The sequence below is a fragment of the Ipomoea nil genome, unplaced genomic scaffold, assembly GCF_001879475.1.
Source record: "Ipomoea nil cultivar Tokyo-kokei standard unplaced genomic scaffold, Asagao_1.1 scaffold3087, whole genome shotgun sequence".
Classification (NCBI taxonomy): domain Eukaryota; kingdom Viridiplantae; phylum Streptophyta; class Magnoliopsida; order Solanales; family Convolvulaceae; genus Ipomoea; species Ipomoea nil.
This window is the reverse complement of record NW_017619515.1, coordinates 1,259,698-1,276,578: the sequence shown is the minus strand read 5'-3', so window position 1 is coordinate 1,276,578 and position 16,881 is coordinate 1,259,698. Positions and strand designations below refer to the sequence as shown.

Sequence of the window (16,881 nt, the reverse complement as noted above, 5' to 3'; positions counted from 1 at the left end):
CAATTAAGGATTAACTTCATTGGCTCTTATTAAATTTTAGAGTTATGTTCAAACTTATATAAAAAAAAAATCTACCAGGACTATGTGGTTTAATGGTACCCGGGTTGGACTTCTATTTGGAAGGTTATGAGTTCAAGCCTCGGTGGAGGCGTTATTGGTTCTTTGTGTTTCAGTAGGTTGAGAAAGTATATGAACAGATACTACAATGTAATAGGGCCAGTAACATTCAAAAATATAAAAAAAAAAAAAAAAAATCTATGTGATAATTACAATTGTAGTATAAAATTTTTATTTGATTTAAGTGTAATATTAATAATTGTTACGGGTTGGGTATTACCCGCACCTGCAAAATCCCGCGGGGGCGGGTATAGGGTAGGAATTGCATTACCCGTGCGGGTGCGGGTGCGGGGGGCGGGTATAGGGTAGGAATTGCATTACCCGTGCGGGTGCGGGGGGCGGGTATAGGGTAGGAATTGCATTACCCGTGCGGGTGCGGGGAATGGATCGGGAATGCGGGTAAGAATAAACTTTAAAATCCCTAGTAACAATAAACTTTAAAATCAACAAAATAATAGCATAATTAAACTTTTTAAAATATTAAATTTAACATTGTATAGTTATGCTTACATTTTTAATCAAACTAATTCTGAGCTCAAGAACTCAAGTACGTTTTTCTATTTCCACAACCATTACTTTCTTTGCTAATTCAGAGAATGTCATAAATTTAATTGGTAAATTTGTTAAATTAATAATAGTTCGTGCATCGCACGTGACAATTACTAGTACACACACACACATATAGTCTCCTTAGGTGTGACCATGTAAACAGATCTGGCTATTGGATGAACTCAGATCAACAGTTGAAAATTATTGAAAAGAGAAAAAAATATAGTGGTATGTATTTTAGTAATTTTTTGCACTAAATATATTTTCGATGTTAATTGGTTTGTGGTGCACATAGTACTGATTTGTAAATACACCATCAAGCATATATTTAAAGGCACTAGTCATTATTGAAAATTATAAAAATGTCATCGTATTTTTCCACTTATTATTGATTTTAAACATTCATCTAAGTTCATTCAATGATACAAATCTCTGTACGGTCACACCTGAAAAAGTTATCGCACCAGAACTAAGTCCTATATAATGAACAAAGAAAACAAGAACGAAACTACATGAATTCAAATTGAACAATTTTGACACCATATGTATGTGACCCGCACAGCCGATTCTCTCAAAGGTTTGTGTTTATCAAAGACCTGCAAATTAAGCTGAGAAGCACCGAAATCAGAAATCATTCAATCTATATCTCTGTTAGCTTTTTTATTAATAGTAACATTTTGTACGCGTAATGCGCGAAAATTTATGCCCAATCTTAAAATATTGTTAAGTAATAAAATTTTAAAAATTAATTAAAATTATGTTTCGCAATTTTTTAAAGTTATAATACTTTTGATTTAGTTTTGAATTATCATATATTTGAATAATATAGTGATCAAAACATTATATATATATATATATATATATATATATATATAAAGTTTAACATTCATATAAATATTTAATTAAAATATAATGTATAATTAAATTAATTGTTATATGATAATTTTAATAAAATGATAATTAAAAATAGGAAAAATATATGATAGATGTAGGTGTATGGTAAGATTGGTGGATATATTAAATACTAACTGTATTATAACGGTGTAAGAGTGATTTTGTCTAATACAAATAAAATGTACAACAATTAAAGCAAAATGTATATATATTTATTAGCATATAAAAAATGGACAAAAATCAAGGACATAACTTATATTGGCACATATTATGTTTTTAATAATTTAAATATTTAACTGAACGATATATTACCCAAAAAAACCCTGCAATAAATTACTTATAGTTACATTAAATTATTCAATCTTGACCAGGACTATGTGGTCCAATGGTACCCGGGTTGGACTTCCATTTGGAAGGTTGTAAGTTTGAGCCTCAGTTGAGGCGCGTTATTAGCTCTTTGTGTTTCAGTAGTTTGAGAAAGTTGTATATGAACAGATACTACAATGTAATAGAGCTAGTAGCATTCAAAAAAAAATTATTCAATCTTGAGTCTTGACCTCTACATATATACCTACATACATCTACTCTATAACAAAAATATTATATTTAATCAATTAAAATTTTCTTCTACACGTTTGTACGGCTCCATCCATCTACTACTCAATAGAGTCCCTCCCAAGATAGTCAATGGTGTTTAGGTTCCTTGAGAAGCAATTCAAATGATACAATTTAATTAGTAATTATAAAGTTTCAAATTCAAGTTGTTTATAATTTTTCTTTTTTTTAACTCAAAAGATTTCCGTTCCAATTTATTAAAATTGAGAACCCGAATCGACAGTTCCAAATCTAAACCCAAAAAAAATATATAAATACTTTTATAGGTTATAGTTGTTAGATATAAATAATCTAACGATATTGAATAATAATCTAACATCATAGAAGCGGAAGCAATAACCCTATTCATTGCCTCTGAACAATAGACCGCGAGTCATATTTGTCTCATACTTCACTCAGAATCCTAGATAGTGTATGAGTCTCGTATCTGAATATGCTATATGATAATATATCTTGTATCCCATCAAATTCAGGTATATATTAGGCACCTACAGAGTCTGGTTGAACTTTTAGTTATTCAAGTCTAACCAAACTAAAACTACTTAATAAGCCTAGTCAACTTGCATCTCTTATCCCAATATATATTATTAGGGAAATCTTACAATGGTCACAAGGCAAGTTTTGCATCTATCTCAATAGCAGTTGGGATTTACTCATAAATAGAAAAAGAAAAAAAAAAATAAGTGTTTGGGCTCGAAACTACTGCGAAACTTCACAGCATTTGCATTCACCATTGTATATTCTTTGATTCGTTGACGACAACTCCAAAAAAACCTTTTCTCTCTTCTTCATAGCAAGAACTAGTAGTATCTGCAACAATGGAGTTGACAGCAAGAAACACTACTACTACTGCAGCATCATCGTCTATTCTCGTCACGTTCTTCAAATTCCTCTACTCCGCTATCCGCGAGGCCTTCCTCCTCAAACCCCCTCAAATCTCCATTAATCCCGGCGGCGGAGGCAAGGTGGAGGAGGATGCATGCAGTGTTTGCATGGCGGATGTGAAGGTGGTGATGGGTAGACTCGGCATGGAGTGGGAAGAAGACGAGGAGGAGGAAGAAGAAGAGAGTGAAAGGGTTGTTGTTGGTGGAGGTGAGGAGGAGGCTAGCATGGCGGAGGTCAAACGATGTTTCGATGTGTTTGATGAGAATGGGGATGGGTTCATAGAAGCATGTGAGTTGCAGAGAGTTCTTGTTTGTTTGGGCTTAGAGGAGGAGGGGTGTGGGTTGGAGGATTGCAAGAGGATGATTTGGGCTTTTGATGAGAATGGTGATGGGGTGATTGATCTTGGTGAGTTTGCTAAACTTATGGCCCAAATCTCCATCTAGGGCTTTTAGGCTTTGTATATATTAATTTTAAGAATTTTTAGGATGTAAATCCGTATTAGTGTCTTTTGTATTTGGTGCAATCAGTTAACGATTTGTGTTTATGACGTCTTTTGTACCGAGTACAATCACCTATGATCTTCCCTTTTCCATTTGTATTTGGTAGAACTACTTACGATTTGTACTGATGTCTTTTGTATCGGTACAATCGCCTCTATGGTATATTTAGTTACATTATTAGGTATTGTGGAACCAGGGTCAGCACAGTGCTTTCAATGCAGTCATACATCATTAGGTATGCATAAATGCACCATTATGGGGTGCATTTGTGCATTTCATTTTGGTGCATTTTCGAACATTGTGTGGTGCACTTATACATGCCTATGGTGCAATCTACATGGAAAGTCATGTCCTCATTTGAACCAGTATTGTAGAAACCAATGCTAAAAGTCCTCAATATAACCCTACAAATTGACACCATAGAAGTTTTTGTAATTTTTTTTATTGGTGGTATCAATCTCAGTCAAGTTTGTTGGATTATTAGTTTGATAATCATATTACTTTAAGTTTGACTTTCAATTAAAGTAGTCTATTGACATTCTTAATTTGTAGAGAATGGGAAGCTAAAGGTTTCTAAATCCTTCATTAATTTTTTTGTCAATAAAAAATTATTTTTCTTGTAGTATATGAGATCATCTTGAATGATGCGTCGTTCATGTTCCTTCCCCTCGTGAACTCAAACTCAAAATGAAAATGTTGAGAATTGTGAATTTTGAACTTCTAAACTGACTTTTTCTTTTTACACTATATTTGAAAGGGTTTATGATCTTACCTATAATACACTATCAAAAAACTTTTTTAGAATTTTTACCACAAAAATAATTAAAAGTTTAGGGTTTAAAAAATTGAGTCTCTAATCAAATGTTTTATTATTTTGATGAGGATCTAAAAAAATTATATATTCGTATTATGATTACCAATATATATTAGTGATTGGTAACACCAACTGTCAACACATGTCATTAAACGGCGCACAAAATCATAAAATATTTTTAACTCGTCCTGTTTGTGACAGCTCGTAAAACAAATCTATCATTTATCAAACTTGACTCAAGAAAAACATTAAAAAGAAGAAAAAATGGTAAAAACTTATAAATGACTTGTTATCACAGGTGATTAGGGATCCGGCCACCCTCTAACAATTTCAGACAAAAAAGTTATCGTCCACCGGGGAACAGTCGCCCTTCAAGTAGAAGGAGACCAAGGTCGCCTTCTCCGTGACTGGTTGTTTGAAATTTCACCAGAGGATGGTCGGAACCCGAATTACCTGTAATAACAGGTCATCAAAATGTATTGTCGATGAATGTAATTGTCCCTTTAAAAGTTTAGAAGGCTAACCGACTTTTCAATTAAAATTCGAGAGTCTATTTGACCATTTTCTCAAAAAAGAATTATCAAAAAAAAAAAAAGTACTCAACAAATCTATGATGGTATCCCCACACAAATTAAACTTTATTTTAATAATAAGAAAACAAGAATGGGGAATAATAATAATTCCTCCCTCCCATAATATGGACTCACATTCTGCAAGCATACGCGAAACTGGGAACACAACTGTTGTTGGGGACAGTTGCGACTTGCGAGCATTATTCCCACGTAGGAGGCATGAACACAACTTCATCAGACACATTCTGCCCAGAATGTATGTTTAAACAGTTACATAATTCAATGCTCTCTCTCTCTCTATCTCTCTCGCAACCCTTTTTTTTTTTTAATGAATTCTTGTTTTTGGCGTTCGTTTGGGGACCAGAATTCCTGCCTGGTTTCTGCAGGCCCATCACCAAAGGATGTTTTTCGATTTTCAGTGTCTGGTTTTGTTCTCTTTTAGCACACACTCACTCTAACCCCCATTAACACATCACTGTTCATACACAAAACAAAATCCAAATAAGAGAGAGAGAGAGAGGGGAAGGGAAGGGGGGAATTATTGAGTAAAGAGACAAGTGGTGACAGAATTGCAGAAGCTTTTATTGTGTTTTAACAGTTCTTGGGGGGTGGGGTGGGGTTTTTGCTGATTTTGGGGAGTGGGGATGGGGAAAGGCGTTATCTTTTTGTTGTTTTCAGTGTTGGGTAAACTGAGTTTTCATGGCCGGGAAAAATGGCTGCTTTCATGGAGGCGGCGGCGGCGGCGACAGTTGTGTGTGTCTGTCTGGGGTTTATTAATTAGGTGGCTCCGACTCCGAGGAAGTCTATGAATGTGGGAGAGATTGCGTCGCACGGGGTAGTACTGTTGTTGTTGCTGCCGCCGCCGCCGCCTTTTCTGTCGTCCTCGGCGGCCGCCGGCGGTGGAGGATGGGGCTCTGATGGCGGCGGCGGCGGCCGTGATGAGAACTCCGGGGAGATGGAGTATGGCAAGTTGTAGTACTGCTGTTGCTGCTGCATTATTGGTGTCATCATTAATGGCGGCGGCGGCGGAGGGTGGCGGCCGAGAAATTGGTGGTGGGGCTTCCCCCAACATCTTCCTTGATTCAACATGCCCACCATCTGGTTGTTGCATTGCCCTTCACAAAACCAAAACCAATTCACCGTAACCTCAGTCAAGATGGTTAAAGATTCAAATTTATAACCACAAAGTCGATAACCCCCACTAAAATCCTTAAAATATACAAACTTGTTGTAACTATAAAGTCACAAATTCCAATCCTTTTGTGATACTAATGATATTTTTTAGTACTACTGACTCTGTTACAATGCAGTATCTGTTCATAAAGCACAAAGAATCCATACAAACCAGCTAAGTCATTTCGGGCCACTAGATCAAACGGTTATTCCCTTGAGTTATGATTAGTTTAACTAAAATTAGAAAAAAGTGAAAAATGGGGAGAGAGAAATTGAACCTGGAAAAGGATCAAAGGGTGGTTGTTGAGGAGCACAGAGAGCAGAGAATGGAGGTGGAGGAGGGTGGTGGTGGTGGTGGCCATTGTTAGTTGGGATTGCTTCACCAGAGGCAGCCATGTGGGGTGAACCATTAGCTCCACCATAAACCATCCAACCACCATTATTATTACTACCCACACCTCCAAATGGGCACCCAGATTGACTAGTACTGCTGATTGCTCCAATGGCTGTTGTTCTCATGCCACCACCACCGCCACCACTATTACCACCATGATCTCTGGCGGCGCCGTCAGTGTTGGTGCTGGTAAGCTGGTCTTCGTCTTCTTCGTTCATTCTCCTGTAAACCAGCTGCCCCATCTTCCTCCTCCTGTAAGCACTGGACTGCTCCCTATACTTCCTTGCCATTATTACATGCCAATGGTTCTTCACTGCATTGTCTGTTCTCCCTGGGAACAGCCTTGCAATCATTGCCCACTTGTTCCCATACAGCCTGTGTGCTGCCATTAGCCTCTCTTCTTCTTCCTCACTGAATGCCCTCCTGTTTATCCTTGGATCCAACTGGTTAAACCACCTCAACCTGCAACTCTTCCCTTCACCCCCACAATCATCAAATTAGTCAATTTTTTCAACTAAGCCTTCTTAATTTGTCTGATCAGCTATTCTGCTGAAACAGCTTATTAGTCTTTTTGGTTTCAGTCGATCAGCTAAACGTCACAAGACAGTACTTGTGATCATTTATACACTAAAATTATAAGTCGGGTTTAAACAGTGCACCGATACTCTCAGATAGTGACCGCAGATTTTTCTCGTAAGATTTAGTAAATTGATAAAGATGAGAGGATTGTTGTTCTTACCAGATCTTCCTTCAAGCTTCTCTGCAATGAGGTTCCAGTTTTGGGGGCCATAGATGGCTACAAGCTCCTTGAGCTTGGCATCTTCTGCAGGCCTCCAATGGCCTCTAGCACACAGCTTTGACTGCCCAGTGCTCTCTGCTTCTTTCCCATTACTACTACCACCATTCCCCCCCACATGCATGATAGCCTGATGATGATGATGATGATGATCTTCCCCACTCAAAACAGCAGCATTAAGATCAATGATGGGCTCACTGTTTTCCCCAAACCCATCACTGCAATCAGAGCCTTTCCCCCCTTCCTCCACATCACTGTTGTTGTTCTGGTTCTGATGATTATGATGATGATGATGATGATGATCTTCCATTAATCCTTCCTTCAAGAAAGATGGAAAACCCCAACACCCCCTCCCCTCCCCCCCACTGGGAAGAGAGGCTTCCTGTATCATCTGTGTGCCACCATTCTTGGGGTCAATGGAGAGGGAACCCATGTCTGCAAAAACCATCCCCATTGAAGCACCAAAAGGAGATGAGGAAGAAGAAGAAGATGGAGGAGAGTAATTTGGTGGTGGTGTATATATGCACCTGTTACTACTAGCCATGCCCACATTCAATAAACAAAAAAAAGAAGAAATCTTGAATACAAAGAACAATTCTTGGGGAGATATAAAGAAGAAAAAATGAAAGAATTCTTGAAAGTAGTCTCTGGGCAAGTTTTTTTTCAAGTCTTATTAAGAAGAGTGAAGAAGGGAAGACTCAACTCTCTCAGTCTGTGACCTCACTGGTACCCCACATTTATATACAGCAAAAAGAAATGATTTTTAATTTTCAAGAAAAGAAAAAATGGAAAAAAGGGTTCGCACGTGTGAGTTCATGAGATGTTTGTGTGTTGTATGAGTGGGAGGGTTTGAAGGCTTTTAGGCTGTCCCTCTCAGGATTGACAAGAAAGACCCCAAATGTGATGGTCTGCTATCTTAGGCTTGTGCAGGCTGGCCCTAAGACAAAACCTTTCTCATCAAAACAATATGAAAATGAAGCTTACTCTACCCCCCACTGCACTTCTCTGTTAATACAACTCTTACTCTCATTTATTTCCAAACTAAAGCTTGCTAGCTTCCCCCCATCTCTATCACACCATTATAACAACCACATTTTACAACCACCAACACACCTTTTATTTATATATACACATATGCTTATCTTGAAATTATTGTTTACCTGATGATGGTGATAGTGTTGGTGACCTAGTGTTGGTGTAGGTCACAATGTGACCCGGGATGTGCAACACCAAGTCAGAAATTAACCCTCGTTCGTGATCCCATTGGGTCGCTGCTATCCAGCACAAACTCACATTTTGTCACTGTGTCGTGTATGTTTTCGAGCGGGGCGGTTTGTCTGTTATTAACTGTCGCCCAAGAATATTTGACCAAGACGACTTACTTATCAATCTTGAAATTATTGTTTACCTAAATGATGCGTCCCATGTTGATTACTGATGATGAGATCAGAATCTAGGCTAATGTAAAGAGTTTGGGTCAAACTTACGTTCATGAGCTAGCTTTTGTGGTGTAGTTAGGACCTAAGTTTATAGCCCTGTTTGGTAACATAGTTAGATTATCAGTCAATTTTGACTTATTCGACCACTATTAACTATTTGACTTGATTAAATAATGTAACAGCTTATTGCTCCAAAATGCTAAACATCAAAAAACTTTTCAAAATAACTTTTTGAGAAAGTCATTTTATATGTAATCAACTATTAGTTAACTCACCAACTCAATCAGCTAACATCTATCAACTAACAGTTATTTATCAAACATCACTTACATCAATTGGTATTAGAGTTACATCAATGAGTCAGATATATGCTAGTTTAATACGGAGTATTTAATTGTGATCATCAACCAAAATAACCAATTTATTATAAGACAACTTATTATGTATATTATGCCTCAAAAAAAATTACAGTGGCTTTATGATGTTTGTTACTCCTACATTTTTATCTTAATGTAATTTTTACCCATTGTACTTTTAACCAAACCCAATGGCAGACGTTTTCATTTCATTAAATGGTGCAGCAGTGTAACAGGAATGTACTACATTTTCAGTGAACTGAGACATGGTCAAAAACTTTGAAAACCCTAGCTAGCTCTCTTCTTTATAGGGTGGGTGGGTGGGTGGGGTGGGGCGGACCAATAAAAATTAATACAAAATCTTATTTGAAAGGGAAAAATAATGGGAATAAAAAAAAAAAAAAAAAAAAAGGAAAATTTCACACTATAAGGATTGACCCATTTTCAGTTATTTCCAACTTTAATAGCCTATCTGAGAATATTACTTGGGTCCCCAACCAAGGCAAGATGGGGAAATTATTATTGTCTATATAGAAAAGTTAGTTATAAATAAATATTTATTTTTAATGTAATGAAAATTTAGTATTTCGTAATATACAATAAGTAAATATTTAATATATTAAAAATGAACTTGTATATCACTGATTCATCTTGTAATATGGACCGACCATGGTCTATGATATAATGATTGAGGGAAGACATGTTTCTTGTGTCACCATCTCCTTCCCCCTCTATGCTTCCTATTTTGTGTTTTTCTTTTTCTTTTCTTTCTTTCTTTCTTCAATCATTCATCAATGGTGGGTGCATGCATGTATGAATGCATACATACACACACACACACACACACACATATATATATATATATATATATATGCCATCACTGACATACATCATTTTACAACACTCAAGCTGCTCCCCCACCCTCCTTGATGTCATCATGATCATGAAAGGATCACATTGGGAACCTGCAAACTCCACTTCTTTTCACTTTTTACCACTCCCTTCTCTTGTAATTCCTCCATGTTATTTCTTGTGTGCTCCGATTTGATTTTTACTAACGATAAATATTAAATTAATTTTTGTATAAATATTTTGAAAAATTTACCGATTTGTGTGACACACCCTATGATTTATTTATTTTATCCAAATTAGGAAAGTGCACAATATTTATAAACTTTTAAAATACATGAATTTATTTCTTCCACATACTCAAATTCAAAAAAAAAAAAAAAAAAAAAATCCTTTACAATGTTTAAATTATTTCCCATACACTAAAAATATCAAACTTTACTTTTTCTTTTTCACTTTTTTTACTTTTACAACATACATAAATTAATCACCATTTACTTAAAATCGACTATAAAGTCTTTAACTTAGCTACTACCAAAAAGAGAACATAATGTTTTTGTAAGTATAAGTAAAGCAAAAATTCACAATACATGTTTACTTAAAATCGACTATTGATAAATTAATTGTTAATTGATAGCTGATTACATGCAAAATAACTTTCTCAAAAAGCTGATCGAAAAAATTACTTTGAGCAACTTTTTGAATGTTAACATTTTAGAGCAATAACATGTTACAAAAAAATTAATTAATCAAACACTTATATTATTTGTTTAACCAAGTCACACAACTAATAGTGATCAAATAAGCCAAAAGGGCTGATAACTAATTATGTTACCAAATAGGATCAAAATAAATATTGCCCCAAAGGGTAGCTAGGTGGGTGAAGAATGATTCCCGTGTCACTAAATCATAACTCATTGCACATATTTTACCTCTCATATGTAATTTAAGAACTGCTACATAAGATCAAAGCACCCAGTCGCACAGATTTTACCACTCATATATATGTAGTTTATAGACTATTACATAAGATCGAAACACCTAATACGCATCATCGGGACAAGAAAAATCATGTTAAAAGTCTACATCATGAACACAACATCTTATGTGTAATCAACTTAAAATCATTCATAAATTCTTTAATCACTAGATGGTAAATGAATCTACATTTTCACAAACTTTGGAGGAGAAAAAAATAAAGAGTAATAAAAGATTGGAACAGATAAAAAAGCAAGAGAGAGAGAGAAATAATGATGAGATGGATTAGTTATAAGTGAAGACAAAGGGTAGCTAGGAACACACACAAAAGAGAGGGGTCATACGTGTGGGAGTGTGTATATTGTTTGTTATTTGGTTGTGATTTTCAGAGAAAGGACAATCATCTATCTGGTCTCCAGCTTTTAAGACCAGGAAGGACTACTTGAAACGTGTGGGTGCCTGCATTTCTTTTCATTAGAAAAAAAAATCACAAAATGTTTTCATCTGTTAGCTTGTTTTTACCATGAAATCTCGGATCGGAAGAGGTAAATCTCCAGATATGTCTCACCGACTTACAAGTTTTCTTAAATACTTGTGTGTGAGTGTTCATAGAACCACAAACTATATACCTACCTAATAAAAGAATGGAACTTGGACAATGAGGTAGATCATATTGTTGATTTGGTAATCACAATGTTATAATATAATTTCTGACTCATTGTTAAGAGTGATTTATTGGTCTTCTTGATTTTAGCCAATCAACTATGGGTAACCTATATTAAACTGGTCTAAGACCATCTCCAACAGTTGCGATTTTTGAGGAGTTTTTGCAGGTATATATGATGACGAAAGAGAAGATAGGAGGGAAGAGAAAAAAGAAAAACAAAAACAAAAAAAACTGTGGAATAGGCGCGTGTAGTGCATGCGCCCGGCTGGACACTCGGTTGCGCTTCACACGACCAATGCGCAAAAAATAAGAGCATCTAGTGAGTCCCACAAGTCTGCAAAAAATCAAGCTACACGTGTTTGGATGGGCGTTGGGTTACACTTCACGCGACCAAGGCGCAAAAATCAGAGCATCTAGTGGGGTCCCACAAGTCTGCCAAAAATCAAATTGTTGCATTAAGTTTTTTTTTTTTTTTTTCTCTGGCTCTTCATCCTCTCTCATCCACCAAAGCTATGTTTTCTCAAAAACCCAACCAAAAATCACTGATGGAGATGCTCTAATGATTTTTTGTGGACTAAAGTTATAAGACTATATTTACCCGATACTAGACGAAACAGAAGTATTAAATCTCTTGCTTGCTTTCTTGATTGTGAGGTTTAAAAAGAAAAGAAAGTTTGCAGTCATCATAGACAGACAGCCAGGCTGTGACACTGCCCAGAGAATATATATTTGTATGTATATATACAATATGTATTCTAAATCTTTGCTCTCATCACCCCAGATCTCGTCCCTTCTTAATCACAAACCGTGCTTTCTTGTTCCTTCTTTCACCCCTACTTCTGCATGCACTTTTATTTTATTATTATATTTTTTCTACTGCAATCTGCATTTGTACCAACTCCCTGCATTCGGATTTAAGTTTGTTGGATAGAGTTTACCTTAAAGCCAAGTTGGATAAACTTTTTATTTATTTATTTATTTATTTATTTATATAACATGGTTTCCCACTTCCCCAAACTATACCCTGAACCTATGAACATACACTAACTATGAATGAGGCAAATTAATTACTGGTTCCCTTATCGCTTGTACACTTCTACATACAAAATGTTTTCACAACTATTAAAGTTGGATAAATATTTTTAAAAAGCATATATTCAAGACTAATCCGGATTTGACATGATAGGGTCGGGCCTAGAAAGTTGGATATATATATATATATATATATTTTTTTTTTTTAATAACTCAGGTTCTTGTTTCGTTAGACTATATCCTGGATTCATGAACCCATCACACAGCTATGAAGGAGGTAAATCAATTCCAGTTTCTTTGTCACTTGTACACTTTTGCACATAAAGAGGTTTTGACTTTTGATACCATTGATTGGCCAAAGTAAAGTTAGTGTATGAAAATTTGAATTAAAAATAACTTCAGTGAAGCCTTGTTAACCGAACTAGACACATAAAATGGGACAGAGGAAGTACTAAATAGTTATGTTTGTATCTAAGATTAATTCAAATTTGACTCAACCGGATCGCACCTATAGAGTTTAACTCTTGAGTCGAAACCTTAATCTTACAATTGCATTAGTAATGCCCTTACAAATTGTCCCAAGCGGCCGAGTTATCATCAATTTTAGTTCTTTTACAGTAGAATTTAACTCTCAAGTTGAATCTTTGACATTATCATTGCGTTACTAGTTTGCTTACTAATTAACTATTTTAAGTTTATTGTGTCATCGATTTTATTTCTTTTGGATGATATAGAATCGTAGGCGATGAATGTTTAATTATCTTATCACATGCATCCAAACACCAAAAGGGATTAATGCAATAAGTTAATTAGACAACTAATAAATGACAAGGTTAGTTAAAAATGTAGGAAGCCTAAGAAGGAATAAGTCCATGATCAAAGGTGGCATCTTTGTTATGAATGTAACAAACAACCAAAGTTTGTTATTTTACCTAAAATTTTGTTACTATGTGTTAGATAACGTTTTGTCCTGCAGATGCCTTGGTAGATGAAACATGTCATTTAATTATAAAAATAAAAATTAAAAACATAAAAGGAACAATATAATATAATACTAAAAAAAACATAAAAGGAACAATATAATATAGTCAATTAAATAATGCACTAGCTATAATTGGTGTGAATTTTTTTTTTTTTTTTTTTGAGAAGTAATAATTGGTGTGATTTAATTCTCTCTCTTTTTTTTTTTTTTCAAGTCATGATTAGTTGAACCACTTGCCACAAATCAAACTCACATCATATACATGGAAGTGAGTGTGAGTAAATTGAATAATTATATTTTTTTATCATTAAATTGTGTACAACTAATCATTTAATTCCTTCGTGATATATTGTTTTGTTCAATACTTTTAAAAATATCATATTAAGTCATATCACACTATTATTATGGTTTAGCTCTAATAACATCTTCATTTGCCTCCGTCAACATTTTCCTGACATCGCATGTCTGTCGCTAGGGTCAATATTTTTTTAAAATCGTAATCAACTTATTATACTGTTTAAGTAATGATTAGTGGACATATGAGAAATGTTAATTAGGTGAATGACTAATAACGTAACGTTGGTGAGTAAAAATGTAACATCACAACACAACTGATCGAGTATTTATATTTATAGAAAGTGAATAACCAGATACCAAAATAACCAATCATGCAACAAAAAATATAATTTTTCTGTTTAATATCTTACAACATTTTGTTCTATATATTCTAAAAACAATGTATTTAGAATTGTTAGGTTAATTATAATTATTGTAATTTTTGGATGACGAGAGAAACCAACCACCATTATTTGATGGTGTATACTATGCAAACTCTACTCCGGTAAAATAACCTGTAAACTACACGCGAGATGTAAATCGTATTAAAGAGACTTGTACAACTCATTAATTATTTTTGTTTTTGGACAAAGTAAATGGTAATAATATATATATATATATATATATATATATATATATATATATATATACTAGATAATGACTTAGTAATTAATAAGACAGTTTTAATGTGGTCATAAATACATTAAAATAATTTGAGATGGTACATGTGACTATGTGGGTCAAAGAATTGCCATGGAATTGAAGTGACATGTTTTTTGTTGTTATATTGGGCTAAACTAATCCTAAAAGTGGTTTAGTTGAACTTTTGAATACTCTGACAAGCATTTAATTACAAGCCATATTGCGATAATTAACATATAATTGAATAACATAATTGTCCAAGGAAAGTTTGTCCCAAATATAGGTGACAAATAAACAAATTTAATGATTTTTGGACCAATCAAAACATGTTAGTTATAGAATAGAATTGAAGCTTTCTAAATTTTATTCAAATTAATTATAGGTTACTCGATGTCAGGGACCTTGAACAAATACTACATTGTAACAAAGTCAATAGTACTCAAAAAAATTATAGGTTATTCGATATACATATTTTTTTTTATCAAAAGATGAGAGAAACACTCATTAGTCATTAGTGGCTGAAAACTGCAACGAAGTTGGTCAGATAGTTGACTTGATAATCACAAGGTTTCAAGTGCAACTCTCCGTGTGAGTAATCTATTAGACTTCTTGGTTTGAGTCGGCCAACTACAACTACCTAGGCTGATTTACTTCTTTGTGGTCCTTTGTCTGTTAGGGTTACAGTGTAAACTTCACTCAGAACAACCTTTCGAGTAGTAACTACGAACTTTCATGTAAATCAAAGCAAAATACAAGACCCGACGTATAGCGTTTATCGTAACGCGCACAGAGTGAAAATATACATTATTCTCGATGTCGACCGTCACCCCGAAATAAATGTTGAATGAAAAGCAATTGATATGAGTGGGGGCACAAAATAATAGTAGGACTGGTTGAAGAGATTGTGGTGGGACAGTTACCTTGGAACTACATAGACAGGAGGTGGGCAAAAAACATGAAATTATAGAGGCTGCTCTCATTGTATTCAATTAAGAACAAGGAGCAAAGACAAGAAGTCCAACCACTAACATGGGATTGCAAGGTCACAGGGCAAAGGGGGAGTGAGGGAAACCTCAGACTAGGAAACATGGATTACTGCTACACTTCTCTTCATTTGGTTTAGTGTCTGGTTTGGTGCTAAGTGTGATGATGATGATCAAGTGTGGGAGAGTCAGTTAACCTTGTCTGTTTGCCACTGGACCAACAACATGTTGTGGGTTGGGATTTATAACCCTATCCTTTCAATTGCCCTGTCCCCAACCATGTCCAAGAAAATTAATTCAACTATATATATTTTAGACCTTTAAAAAGGAAAAAAAAAAAATTTCTTGTCGTGGGCGATAGTTAACATTCTATTTTTGTGGCGGATGTGAATCCTGCGAATGCAAAATGCGAAATTACGTTGAGGGATTAGGGTTGGGGACCGTAAGTCCATAGTATTTAATTATTTATATAATTGTATATATATTATATATATTTTTTAATTTCTTGACCCGTGGGATGACCCGTCGCCAGCGTGAGTTGCGGGTCAATGCGGGCTAAGCCCGTTAGGCTCGCATTTTCATGGACCTACTTTGTGGCAGATGCGAATCCTGCAAATGCAAAGTGCGAAATTACGTTAAGAGATTAGGGCTGGGGACCATAAGTCCATGCTATTTAATTATTTATATAATTGTATATATATTATATATTTTTTTAATTTCCTAACCCACGGGCAGACCAGTTGCCCGCGCGAGTTGCAGGCCAGGCCCGTTAGGTTCGCATTTTTGCGGGCCTACTTTTCTATGACCATAAAGTCCTAAACCACCCCACCGTGGGGGGCTTCAGTCCACTTTGACACTACTATACTAACTATTAACAAAGACGTAACTTAATTTCCTAATACTTGCATAACAGTCAACGTTATATTTCTAAGGCACGAATGCACGATGCTGACATGGACTCGACCTCCCAAGGAGCCGCCTAATATTTCTTGTCCTACTAATTAAAAAAAAAAAAAACAAAGAATATTGATTATTTCTATTTTATCTTCCTGATAAAGGGCAGCAAAAAGTATATATATATATATATATATATATATATATATATATATATATATATATATATATATATATAGCCAAACTTGAACTAGCTAGGCTAGATTACAAAAACCATGCATGCTAAATCCACTTGAGCTAACAACCATGTAGATCCACATACACTTTCAAGTTAATGACCAATTCAAACCAAACTTCCTAAAATGGTTTAAATTTATTACCCACTAAATTAAACAGGTTAACTTCTTCTATTAC

The 16,881-nt window shown here is 35.0% G+C and overlaps 2 protein-coding genes across 3 annotated transcripts; one reads left to right on the top strand and one right to left on the bottom strand.

The window, feature by feature from the left end:
* Window positions 1-2,943: 2,943 nt before the first annotated feature.
* On the top strand, window positions 2,944-3,503 carry LOC109166107 (probable calcium-binding protein CML30). The gene has a single exon (XM_019314997.1). The coding sequence runs from the start codon at window positions 2,994-2,996 to the stop codon at window positions 3,501-3,503; it is 510 nt and encodes a 169-aa protein (XP_019170542.1). The 5' UTR covers window positions 2,944-2,993.
* Window positions 3,504-5,081: 1,578 nt separating this feature from the next.
* Window positions 5,082-7,673, bottom strand: LOC109166180. 2 transcript variants are annotated; one of them, XM_019315081.1, is made up of 4 exons: window positions 7,253-7,673; window positions 6,398-6,988; window positions 5,717-6,061; window positions 5,082-5,666 (listed from the first exon to the last, which is right to left on the bottom strand). In XM_019315081.1, exons 1-3 carry the CDS (start codon window positions 7,617-7,619, stop codon window positions 5,724-5,726), a joined length of 1,296 nt encoding a protein of 431 aa, XP_019170626.1. In that variant the 5' UTR covers window positions 7,620-7,673; the 3' UTR covers window positions 5,082-5,666; window positions 5,717-5,723. The 2 variants fall into 2 exon arrangements, with proteins under 2 accessions (XP_019170626.1, XP_019170627.1); XM_019315082.1 differs by having other exon boundaries at window positions 5,082-5,669; window positions 5,720-6,061.
* Between the last annotated feature and the right edge of the window lie 9,208 nt (window positions 7,674-16,881).

What these genes read in the sequence shown, in the direction of transcription:
- LOC109166107 (XM_019314997.1), top strand. Translation starts at nt 2,994, where the DNA reads ATGGAGTTGACAGCAAGAAACACTACTACTACTGCAGCATCATCGTCT.
- LOC109166180 (XM_019315081.1), bottom strand. Translation starts at nt 7,619, where the DNA reads ATGGAAGATCATCATCATCATCATCATCATAATCATCAGAACCAGAAC. An exon ending in GAAGCTTGAAGGAAGATCTG is followed by an intron (nt 6,989 to 7,252) that starts GTAAGAACAACA and finishes GTGGGGGTGAAG; the next exon opens with GGAAGAGTTGCAGGTTGAGG. An exon ending in ACCCTTTGATCCTTTTCCAG is followed by an intron (nt 6,062 to 6,397) that starts GTTCAATTTCTC and finishes GGTTTTGTGAAG; the next exon opens with GGCAATGCAACAACCAGATG.